This window comes from Rissa tridactyla, chromosome 3 (genome assembly GCF_028500815.1).
Source record: "Rissa tridactyla isolate bRisTri1 chromosome 3, bRisTri1.patW.cur.20221130, whole genome shotgun sequence".
Classification (NCBI taxonomy): Eukaryota; Metazoa; Chordata; class Aves; order Charadriiformes; family Laridae; genus Rissa; species Rissa tridactyla.
The window spans coordinates 2,454,821-2,467,521 of record NC_071468.1 but is presented as its reverse complement, the minus strand read 5'-3'; the positions used below and the strand labels follow the sequence as shown (position 1 = coordinate 2,467,521).

At 38.9% G+C, this 12,701-nt stretch overlaps 1 protein-coding gene across 1 annotated transcript in view; it reads right to left on the bottom strand.

Moving 5' to 3' along the window:
* The window catches only part of LOC128906766 (protocadherin Fat 4-like), a 42,695-nt gene extending 33,215 nt beyond the window's left edge, over positions 1–9,480 (bottom strand). Inside the window, exons 1-7 of the mRNA XM_054194616.1 lie at positions 9,411–9,480; positions 7,500–7,571; positions 4,552–4,712; positions 2,871–2,969; positions 2,464–2,553; positions 1,645–1,755; positions 835–951 (exon numbers count right to left, since the gene is read on the bottom strand). Of these exons, the coding sequence (XP_054050591.1) occupies positions 835–951; positions 1,645–1,755; positions 2,464–2,553; positions 2,871–2,969; positions 4,552–4,712; positions 7,500–7,571; positions 9,411–9,480 (720 nt within the window). The remainder of the gene's footprint in view (positions 1–834; positions 952–1,644; positions 1,756–2,463; positions 2,554–2,870; positions 2,970–4,551; positions 4,713–7,499; positions 7,572–9,410) is intronic.
* Positions 9,481–12,701: the final 3,221 nt, after the last annotated feature.

Genomic DNA, 12,701 nt, shown 5'->3' with positions numbered 1-12,701 from the left:
GATGGAATTCATGGTAAGAACACCGCATGTTTCAGTTCCATTCCTCTCCTGGAAAACAATGTGCAAGTCTACACTGCAGCCCTAATAAAAACAGTAACTTATTTAAAATATAAAAACATTGTAGGAGATCTGAAATTATTCCTTTCAGACAATTAAAGATGAACATCTAACAAAAGGGACACCAAAGGTATAACAGCAAAAGCATACATGGTTTAAAATATACTAACATGAAGATAATGATAAAGAAATAGGGATAAGATGATAATAATTTTCTTTTTAGTGGATTATTCTGGTAATGTTGTTCTGTGATCTTTTTTTTGTGTCAATACAGACAGAAGCATGAGCTAAACAAATACATTCCACCCAGAAATTTCCACCCTATATAGGAAAAGAAATATTACAATATAGTATAAATTACGGTTTACTGTTCAGATTCTTATTTTGCTTATCTGATTGTAATGAAGTATGAAGGAATTACTCTATTTAAAACTGAAACCAGGCAGCTAACACCAGGACCGATGGGCAGTCAACTGCTCTTCCAAGTTTACAGTAAAAACCCTTTTACAACACCTGTTTAGTTGGGGTTTTTTTCTTTTTTTTTCCTCCAAACACAAAAGAATCTGTTTCTGCAGCAGAAAGTTTTACGCTTCGTGTAATATTAGCCTGTTTACCTTGTACTTGGAGGTCTACAGTGATAACCTTACAATTCACCAGTTAGCACAAAACAGCAGCCCTCCATCTTACGCTGCTCTGTGATGAAGACTCCTCAAAGGAAGAGCACTGCAGACAGGAATAACCTATTCACTTTTGCAGTATTCAGTGCAGTGCTTTTACCTGGTTTTCACTGATGTTCCCATTGTACACTGAATGACTGAAATAGGGGTTCATCGTATCATAATCTTGCACATTAATTAGTAATGATGCAGTATCGCTGTTATTTCCAAATTTTTCCTACATCCCAAGAGAAAGAAGAAAATAAGAAACATTGTAAGGAAAGAGCCATTTCTCAGTGGAAAATAAAGCAGAATATTATTATATGTTCTTTGTAGTGTCTAAGCATTTTTAACCCGAGAACTCTCACCCTGTCAGGTTTTTCCAATTCTAGAAATCCAGTTCTAGGAATAATACTATCAAAAGGTAATTGTTCTTAATTATTAATTTTATATCAGGCAGGTGTTACACAGTAGGACACAGAATGTGTGTACTATTTGCTAGATACCACAATAAGTGTGCCACGATTACTTGTTTTTAGTTCTAAAAGGAATTGAAGGCAAATATATATTCAAATCTCAAAAAGACACACAAAAGACTGCAGGTGGTAAGCTGCAGCAAAAATATGATAGATTTGCCAGAATGAATAGGTGAATATATATTACAATAGCGGGGAATAAATATGTACTATATACATACTTAAAGAAATACACGCAGAAAGAAACTTGGGCTGGTATTTGAGGGGAGACTTACACAATGGCTCAAACATTAAGAACGTGCTACTTTGTCTTCAGTATGAGCCAAGATGCAGACACAACTTTTGGCTTGGGAACTCCCTAAGTTTTAAATTTGCAGAAACTGGGATGTTACAACAAAGGAAGTATCGCCGTGGAACTATCGTGGTTCTCATTCTTCTTTTAATTTATATCATACCTTTGCTTCGACCGTTAAATTGAAAAGGCTGATCTTGTTGTAATTCAATGTTTTATTCACCAGGATGTTTCCATCTCCTTCCCTTATATAAAAGTAATCAGAGTTTGGACCCTATTAAATGAATAAATCACACATTTTACATGATTAACAATTAAATACATTTTCTTTTCCCTTGCCACCTTTATTATTGGAGTATTCATAGAGGACCAGGAATCTCTCGAACACCACCACTGGAAAGGAAAATGCTGATACTCTTCAACACATTTTATTGCCTCTTCCATCAATGCCATTAGATTTTCTGTCTGATTTATCTCATCCTATGGTCAATAACTAAAGCAGATCAGACAAATGGCATCAGCTTCCTCTCACCAGCTATAAAAGGAGCAGAGACAGCAAGCTCAAATGTAAAGATCTCCACTGCAGATACGTAAAGCTAGTTGAAATAATCTTACTTCAGATGGTTTACACATACACCTCAGCAGGACCGGAGATCAATAGCAAGTCAAATTCATGTTTTAAAAAGAGGGGAAACTGTTTCACTCCTGCTTCTAAAAAGGACCACAGAGTTCCTTAGCTGTAGCTGAAAAGTGCCACAAAACATTTCACAAACGCTAAGAAACAAGATTCAGGACTCTCTGCGTGCTAGGCTGATCCTGTGGGCTAAGTTCTAATTTTAAATAGTCTTTCTAATGCTAGCTTTTTGCAGATTGTAATCTTAACTGCACAGTGCAAAACAGAACACTCGGATCAGATACCAGGCTGTACTTCACATGAAAGCAGACTGGTGTTCACAGTCTCTGACAAACAAAGGGCACTCACCCAAAGACTGTAAGTAAGGAGGCTCCAAAAGGATGAAAAATCTTTATCCAGAGCTTCCACTTTTATAACCGTGAAATTTATTGCAGATACCTAGAGGAAAAAAAGATCATCAAATGCTCAGTCACAAGCCGCTTCCTAACTTCTGTGCCACCTCCTTAGCATATGCAAATTACTTCCAATTTCCATTTTAGGTTGGATAGGCAAACCTTCTTCACCTCATGCCTCCAGCTAGACATGCAGCCCAGCCATTCTTTTCCACACCCAGGGGAGGGTGTAGAAAAGTCCCATAAGAGTGCACGTAATGATCTAGTATCAGTGTGGGGACATTAGAATCTCATACGTTTTGACCCCGAAAAGTAATCTAAAAATACCACAAGAAAAAAATATTAACATTAGCCATAACTCACCTCTGATACTGAAACGTTATAGTGAGTTTGTAGAAACCGTGGAGAATTGTCATTTATGTCTTCTAAGGCTAAGTCTCGGGCATTCTCTATCTCATTCGTCTTCGTAATGGAAGCAAAAGACATGTTAGAAATGACAGCAGTGAGGCAGCAGCATACTGCTAACATTTAATTTCATCATATCAAATGAGATCTTCAAAGAGACACCCCTTCAGTTCTAAAAACTGTAATAAGAGGGACCACCATTTCTAATAATGGAGTAGAAAGATTGTATAAATATTTTGAAATTAACTTTTTAAAATTTATCTTAGATTTTCTGCGAATAAAAACACTCATTCCAATTGGCACACTTAAACAAATATATCTTCTACAAGGTGCTCTTAACTCCCTGCATCATATCTTTAAATGAAATACTATTTCAGAAAATAGTAATTTGCATTAAACTTAGACAAAAAAATCCAGTTGATAAAACGTGTCTCTTGCTTACCGTTCCAATCCTTTGGCAAACAACAGCATAAAAAAGATGGTCACTCTAAAAATTAACAAACAAGCAAATAAATAATATCATCTATGAACTCCTAATATGATTGTCAAAGAATGTTTATGTCAAAATTATACAAAACAACTTTGAGTACTTGAATCCTCAGGTGTGCCATACTAAGTTAACAGTGAATTGTTCATCTGATTCAGTTACAGGAGCATAATTCAGCTATTTTTTATCATTTCAATATGTTGTACTAAAGCATACTCCATATAATATATAGCAAAGTGATTACAGATTATTAATCATAAAGTTTATTTGGCTGGCATTCATCTACTGCTCATATCCACCAACCTAGATCCCACCATCCATGTACCTGACTGTTCTCCCTGGAAGAAAAATTAACAGAGAATGCGTAGGAAGCCTAAAACATGTTTTAAGCCATATGGAAAATATCCAGATGAGAAACGCGAATGTAAAAGTCGTAAATACATTTTCATCAATTAAAATTCTTGTTTGTAACAGTGTTTTTTAAAATATGTATGGTTCAATTCTTTCAAGTACAGTGCTACTCTGAAATAGTACTTGTACAAAAAATCACCTCCACTTGCTCTGCAGAACTACACCATTTTCATATTCAGAGGCAACTTCGGCCAGGAAAAATATTAATATTGCTTTATGGATTCCTGATAGTCCTAAAGAGCAAGAATGGCCTAGAAAGAAAGACCTATCCTTCTACGCATCAACCAACAGAGGCGAATGGATCTATTCACGTGTGAAGTTGAACACTTGTGTAAACATTCATATGATTAAGGGTTGCCTTCTACCAAATTATATGTGATCAATCTCACTTTGATGAAATAATTCATGTTACTGAGAGATGAGTTTTAAGAAAAGTGACACCTATCATTACTGTGTATTTACAACTTTCATTACAAGTGACAATATGTGATTAGGAAAGAACCTGTCTGACTGTCAGACGCCAGGTAAGTTTAACAGTGATAGGAAACTGAAGACATTTAACAGATATTACTGAGAGGTAGATACTGAAGTCTACGCTGCTCTTTCTGATGAGTCACTTTTTTGGAATACCGACCTGTATCATAAGAGAATGAACAATTAAAATGTATGTCTTAGTGCTACTTTTTTTCACCTGTCAAGAAAACCTTTATATCTAGGTTTTAAATGTGGTGAAAAGAATACCTGAATAGACTCAACATCCAGTTTCTTAAGAGTCCTCACTGTTGCATTTTTAGATCCAGAATTATATACTAGCTCCACATACGCTAAGTGTTCGGGGAACAGATATGCTTGTAATTTCAAGTTCACATCGGGTGGGATATCTGTAATCCATTCTATATCACCTGTAGGAGAAAGTGTAATGAATTAGATTGCCTTCTGGAAAAGAAATCCATAGGTTCATTTCATACGTACTGACAACTAGACTACCGGTTACCTTTGGCTACATTTTATATTATTTTGGCATTTTCACCTAAATTATGAGATCTGTTAAAGTCCCCTTAAGTACTGTGCACAAGTGTATTGATATGTTTTTATACCACACAAACCCACTTTTTCCAATATATTCACACTCCTTAGCAATATGTCCAGAATTTAAAAGCTTGGCATAATTTATACCTAAATTTCCACCATTTTCTGGAAATAGCTTTATGCTCCAAAACTTTTTTTTCACATTTAGTGTGAAAGAGTAATCAAAGTGTAATCAAAGTGAAGGAATGTAATCAAAGTCGGTGAGAGGCTAGTCAGGGCGGCATGGGATGAGTTTCAGTATTTTCCAAACACAAGGGCATGTCATATCTCTCAGCTGAATCAAGCAGGTGGACGCCAGCGGGAATCTGGATTCAGGTTTGTGGTTGTTTATATTTTGATTTTGGTAGAGAATGGTAAGTGTATGGCCCCTCCTTTAATCTGTTCCTGTATGTACAGAACACCGAAGCACAAACCAATGCAACCTTGGAATCAATTTGAACGTGATTTTCCACAACCATGCATTTAGGAACTATCGTCTTGAAAATATTAAAAAGTGTTATTTGTAATTATCATGATTCATATTAGATTTGCTATCATTTCAGTAGTGAGCGTTCTACTTGCTTGGTTAAACACCAAATCTGTGTTTGAACGTGCGTTTGATACATATCCTTTTAAACCATCCAGTGTGGTGCTACCGGCAATTTTCTTAAATAGATTAAAGTTACTTTACTCATATTATCAAGGTATTTGTGTTTGCAAAATAATGCTTATCTCCTCATGGAACATATTATCTGGATTGCAAACCCATAACCCCCTCTCTCCTCCAAAATATCTCCTGAACATCCCAACTATTTTCCATGACCTTCAGGAAACTTGCTAGCTGTGTTTGTTTCTTATTCCGTCGGTTTTGTACTCCATCACTACCAATTTAGGGTAGTAAACCCTTTCTGTGACAGCCCCACCTCTTATCTCCACATGCAGACTCATAGCCTGGGTCTCTAAGTGCTAAAGGAAGGGAACCTTGACTTCTTCCAACAGCAGGGAGTGTCTGGAATGCCGTCAGCTACCAGCCCAAAGGTACTGGACTATGATTGCGTGTAAGGAGAAAGTCCAGTCAGATGGCTGTAAGCACAAAACAACTGGGCTGCGTCTCCGTGGCACAGCGTTGTGTGGTATCACACCATTGTGTGCAGAGTCGAAACTGTTAGAAGAAAACATTCTAGAAAAGCAAAATCTATCTTTGCCTGCTGATACACAGATAATCCTCCATCCAGAGTTGGATACATTCAGACCAGAAGTATCAAGCAGCTGCCCAGGAAATAGTATTCCAACCAGCGGAGAGAGACTAACAAAAAGGAAGTGTTTGGAAAAATTGAAAGTGGTTATCCCTTTGCTTATTCATTACAGATAGGTCAGCATGTACACTCATATGACACACACAAAGGGCCAGACTTCTTGCTAACTGCTTAAAAATTAAACGGAGAGGAATCAGGGTGAAAGTTAATTCTTCTCCTTTCTGTCTCCATGCAAGAGTCAGCCACAGCAGCTATACCCTTACAGCTTTGAAAGAAATGTTTCAACAGTGGCTGGGAGAAACCCCCCCACTGCTCTGTATCATCCCTGTTTTCTGTATCTTGCTGAAAGTCAGACGCAATGAAGATTGCCTATGGACAGCCAGCATGGGCCTGGTGCGTGCTTCCATGAGACTGGAAGGGTTATGACATATCCTGAAGGGAACGCGTTGCCCATAACCTAACGCTTTGCCTTGTGAGATCGCTATGTATCTGTCAGGCAAGTCAAATCCTGACCGCGGGGCTGCTTCTAACAGACAGCATAGTCACAGACAACAGCCCTACCTTTTAGCTAACAGTAACCTCTCCAGATAGCAGTGGGAGGAAAGGAGGATGGAGTTATCCTCTGTACTGTATTTGCAAGATAAATACCAAAAAAAAAATAGTAGTCTACTCCTTTTCTGCACTGTGCTCTCTTGCAGTCACTGTGGGATTTTGTCTCCAAGGCAGTTACGCTTTGCCAGCTAGGCTAAGGAAGCACAGAAAATGTGGGGATAAATTAACGTTAACCCTGTCAGGTTGCACAAATTAAATAATCATCAGAGCAGTACAGTGTGCTACGCTAACAAAGAAAACTAGAATAGAAAACACAAATACACAAAGTGGCCAGCATTGATGCTGCAATTCCCTGTACTGCAAGGCTGCTTGTTCCTCTGCACCCCATCCGCTATCCCTACTGCCCCAACACAAAGCCTTGGCGTTCAGGGAGGCTCCAGTCTGAAGCAGAGCAGGGCTGGGGTGGCAGTTATTCCTTCTGATGGAGGAGGGAAGGAAGAGATCAGCTCTTGTGGGCTGACTTGACACGGTGAACTCTAAACATAAATTTTTCTGTACTTGTTTCCTTCCCCTTTGCCTGCTCTGTCTATTCAGACAGCGAGATCCTTGGATCAGGGAATTTTGGGTTTTATATTTATTTACTCTACTAAGCAGTATGCCACGTAGGCAGCTTCTGCATCCGGGCATGAAGACTATTGTAAATCAATTAAAAATACAGGCTCATTATAAAATACACCAACTACATGAAGCATTAAAGTACTATGCGCATTAGGGAGCAAATCAGACAATTCTAGGACAGAATCATGATTTTACCTGAATGTTCATCCAAAAAGCCTGACAGCGGGAGTGGTCTGGGGGTTGTGTCACAGTTTATACTTGTGGTTTCTAAAAACAAAAGGAAAAGTCATGTACAAATGACACAGAGGGACCATGTCCAGAAATAGTAGAAGGTAAAAAAAACTTATGCTATATAAAACCAGATGCACACACTAGTACAAATTAAGCTGAAAGACATTTATCGTGGTGGCACCTTGACATAATTTTCAGGGTTGAAAACAATACAACATAATACTGAGTAGGTAAACGTTGGTTTCTTGGACCCAATATATCCTTGCCCACAAAAATTCTACAATGAAGGACTTCACAATTTAAAAAGCAGCTATCAAAAAAGGATGTGAAAACGTCTCGCTACGGAATCGCCCTTCCTTCGTACCCTGACTGGACTGAAACTCGGGCTTTATCACCTGACAGTAATTTCCTGCTGAAACATTTGTGGAAATCATAACCGAAACCACTTTTGTACCCTGGCCTTCCAAATGTTTTCTACTCCCCAAAAAAGCGTAAACACAAAGCTATTCACCATTGACACGTTAGCAAGAATCCGGAAGATTAGGGTAAAGGCACACAGATAGATTTACCTGAAATTTATTCTCCTTAAACTTTTATAGCAATTGGCACTTTTGAAGTATACAGTATAGTTTTTTACTTTGAAGGGGCTTTCATAAGTCATTTATTGTACCTCAGTGCCCTCTCGCTACATTTTCTCTATGTGATAGAAAGCAACAGACATTTTTTCCTAAATCTCCAAACTATACAAACAGAAATCCACCACGTGTTTTTCCTCCTTAAATGACCAGAATTACTCAGCAAAGCTGCCACAGTGCAGTCTATGCTCTTATGGGTACCTGTGCAACTTTGGCCGTCTTGAGTGGATTTGCACCAACGCTAAGAGTGTTCCCATCTTCTTCTCACCATCCTTACTGTATATTCAAAGTGACAACTGGTAAAAGAAGTAGTGAGCCAGTTTTGCCTGGCTAGACAGATACCTTCATATTTGTACCACTCTGTAGAATCTCATTTATAAGTAAGCAGCGGACAGATTTCCACACAAGTAACTAAACAAAACCCTAGAAAATACTTCTATAGACAGCAGCTGCTGGTTATGGGCCTAATTCGCCACCTCCATCTCTGAGTACTCAAAAGCCTGCTTTGGAAAGCAGGGCTCTGGACTACTGAAAAAGATAAAAAACTGGAAGCCTGAGAGTGGTTGGAATGTTACATCACAGTTGAATAAAGGGAATTCAGTAATTAAATAAAAACTCTTGTTGCTTTTTTTCCCCCCAAAGTTTCCCTCAGCCATTCCTGGCGATCATCTGGAGCTACCAGAAACACTGGATTTTCACTGTTGTCAAAATTCTCTAGGAAGAAAGAGAAGGTCCTTTGGAAGGACCAAAATTATATGAAGACCTCAAGTGTAGGCACACAGACAGTTTCTACTCCCAGATTCAGCTAATGGACGGCAGAGTTTTCCCTTTCTGGAAGCCCTCTCCTCAATATACCAAAGAGAACTTTTAATGGAGTCCTTACCCCTACAACAAATACCAGATGTAAAAATGGTAACTACTCCAATCATTTAGCAGAATAACAGCAGCACGGAATTCAACCGATCCTAACTTCAAACCTATACAGCCTCAGTATTTTATTGAATGTCCGCTGCAGATATAAAATAACCAAACGCGGAAAAGCTCAAAGAGAACTTATAAAAACCCACTGTACATAAAAGTGATTTTCAACAGTGATTTTCAACTTGTGATCGGTCAACAGATCAATGCATTTTGAACTTCTATGATTGTGGTTTATACTTATTTAATAACTTTAATTTTGTTCAATTTCAATAAAAGTAGGAACAGACTCACAAGCATTTATAACAATAACACTACTTACTTTGTGCATCAAGACAGATGAACATAACCCAACCGATCAAAGCAAAAACCAGAGATCTAGAAAGCGCCATGAGCACCGCAGAAAAAAATATCCTACTGAAGGCAAAACCAGATGGTCGCTTCTCAAATACAATATTTGTAAAGAATCATTTCAAGTGCCATATCATAAGTGAGTTGCCATCTTGACAAACGCTTCAGCGAGAACAAGGCAAAAGACTGGAATAAGCCTTTGAGAGCAATCCACAATATATGACATGGTTATCATGTTCAGCTTGTGAGATCAAAGTCCCTTTTGGGCAATAAAAATAAACCAACAAGGAAATATCACTTTTTGTGTTACAGCACAAATAAAAAAGTCTAATTTTATTTTAACCTTAACATAGTAATGAGAATAAATAAGTTAGAAAGACATCCTGACCAATAGGAGAGAAGCCTACATATTCTTCCCCGGGAAAGAAAACTAGATGGGGTGTCAAAAGGCAAAGGGACCAGCATTTTCCCTTTTGATCTCGTAACTACGGCAGAGTATCTTCTCCTAACTCTGTTCCACAAGGAATAAGTACAGAATTCCTGCTGCAAAACCAGTAGTTCCTATTTGATGCGATGAAAGTAGACACCTCAAGCGTGCTTAGTATTTTACGGATAGTATACATAAAAAATAGGTTTAGCAAGCAGTTACAATATTTATTTCAATGAATTTTCCTGCAAAAAGAAAAACAAAACAAAACCAAACCTAAAAGCTTGCAGAGAACTTTCAAAGATTACAAGTAATACAGCTAATCATACTAGCTTGTTTCAATCAGTTGGAGATAAACATACCTTTAATTCAAAGGAGCAACTGATGACACAGCAAGGAAACTGCTGCCAGACCAAGGTCTTTTCATGTTTGTGCTAGCGTATTTTGTCACCATGGATACTAAAGTAATTACTGTAGTTTGAATGAAAATACAAAACATAATAAAATTGCGTATAACAACTAAAAATAAAATTATCATTGTGCTTTCCTAGGCATAAATAATTGAAATGGAATTGTGGGCACAATTCAAGCAGAAGTGATTAAAAAACATTAAAGGAAGTTCGATCATGGGCACTAACTCTTCTGAACAAAGGCCACATCCAGTCATGATTATGCATTCAGTGGCATTATTACTAAAACCAATCTCAGGCAGTTATTTTTCCTCCCCTGCCTGATTCTTCTCCGTGTCTGTGATGACCAAGCCTTAACAAGGTTACATGGCAAAATACAGAAGATAGATCTGTGCACAAAATACCTCTTGGAAAGCAGAAAAAGGAAGAGAAGTTTCTTGACCAGCTTCGCAGAACAGCATCCCATACCTTTGTGCTCTCATAGTCAGACCAGAGGCTACATAAGCTGATATTTGTACCAAAAAGTTCTTCCAGCAACCAATCTTCTTGACCACTGGAAATATTTATGTGCTGGAATCTTAATCCACTACTGAAGATCTACTTTTGGATATTCCAAATCACAGTGAAGGCAAAGCAGCTTCAACGTTTTCTGGGACCTCTGTTAGCAAGAGGCATCCCAGAGAGCTGGAAGCTCCATGAGAAGTGGCACGAGACCTTAGTGGATAAAACTCCAGAAAGATCTCCCTCATTATCTATGGGGAGGCAGCCTAGGAGCTGAAGGAAGTTTGCCATTAGTGTACACAAACCCAGTGCAAAACCAAACATAAGTTAAAGGTCACCTACAGGCAGGTGTGGAATGAAAACTGCTACTCGTATGCAGGACAATGCTGTTATTTGCTATTTATGACCTGCCACAGCCATTTAGCTGGGAGAGTCCAAGTCCAAAGCTGCCATGCAAGATTATTCCTTCCTGCTCGGTCGTTTTTCACAGGGATCAGCACTCCAAGCCCAGGAAAAGAGAAGCATCATGACAGTCTCCGCCATTGTAACCTATGTGCCATAATAGAATTAGGCCCAGAACAAAGTTTGGATGAAATTCATTTGCTTTCTACACTTAACGCACAGGGAAAGAGGAGGACAGAGAAACGCATTTAAGGTGAGATGATTTGTAACACCAAACAAGCTACAGAAGAGGCAGGAATACAACCCAGCAATGGTGGTGTGCTGAACACCGTTAACCAGAACATACCAGCCCAGCATCCAGCTACGTCACTGAGGACGGCATCGCTTGCTGAGCATGCGGGGCACAACAACGGCAAACAGCAGGACACACACTTTTCCCACACCAGACTGACAAGCAACAGCATCTACTAAGGGCTGCGTGAGAGTGCACCGTCCTCCCCAAACTGAGGATGCTGCCCACTCTCAACAGCAGCAGCACCTACCAAATTAGCATCCAAAGCCCTTGTGATTCCCAAAGTAGAGGAGCTCACGCAGTTCTGTGCAACTTCGTCAGTCGCTGTAGCCTGACGGTTTCATCAACCTCCACCATCATAATGCTCAAAGACAGGACGAGGCAGTAACCTCAGGGACACAGCTATTCTGTGCTGCCACTTGGCCTCAAACCTGGAAAAGGCTTTGGCTGCTTGTATTTATAGATATAGCCAAGAGGGGGTTCAAGAGTAAATCTATTCCTGTAGTAAGATAAATTTAACATAAGTGCAGTCTTCTTTACTTCCTAATTACTAAGAAATAGAGAAAAAAAAAATCAGAACACAGAGGTAGAGTTCATACAGATTAGATTTCACCAAGAATAGCTGCAGGAGGAATGTCTTCAGTCTATGTTTATGGATAAGGTTTTATATTTGCCTAGAGTAGAGAGTGAGGTGCCTAAGTGGAAGCAGGGACCTTCCTGTAATGGCTCAAGCAAACATCTGATGTACAAGCGCTGTTTCCCAACACAATACAGTATGTCTGTGCACTCAACAAGAACAGGAAACCATATTTTTAAAAAAATCTGTTCCCTTCTGGCAGAGAGAAGTGTCCTCTCAGTCACATCAACTATGCCCATGCCATCCATAGTTCTACATTTACAGACTGGGGCAACCATGTGTCCACATTTCTCCTAACACGTTGCCTTTTTCTCTTGGAGACTGTGGCTGAATTTAAATTTCTGGCCCTTTCTCCAACATTTCTGGACATCAAGAAAACAGCCACAGCTTCACAGTGCAGTGAGTTAGTTTAAACACACACATGCGACAGTAGGACGTACACTATAGTCTTCCCCGTGTACCAACTGCACATATACAGAACATCCATACGGCAGTTTCTACAAACAGATAATGGAAACTAATTCTATTCATAGATTTAACAGACTGTTTAAATGGTGTGATCAGCACAGTGGCAGTGGAAGGCAAAGTTGAAC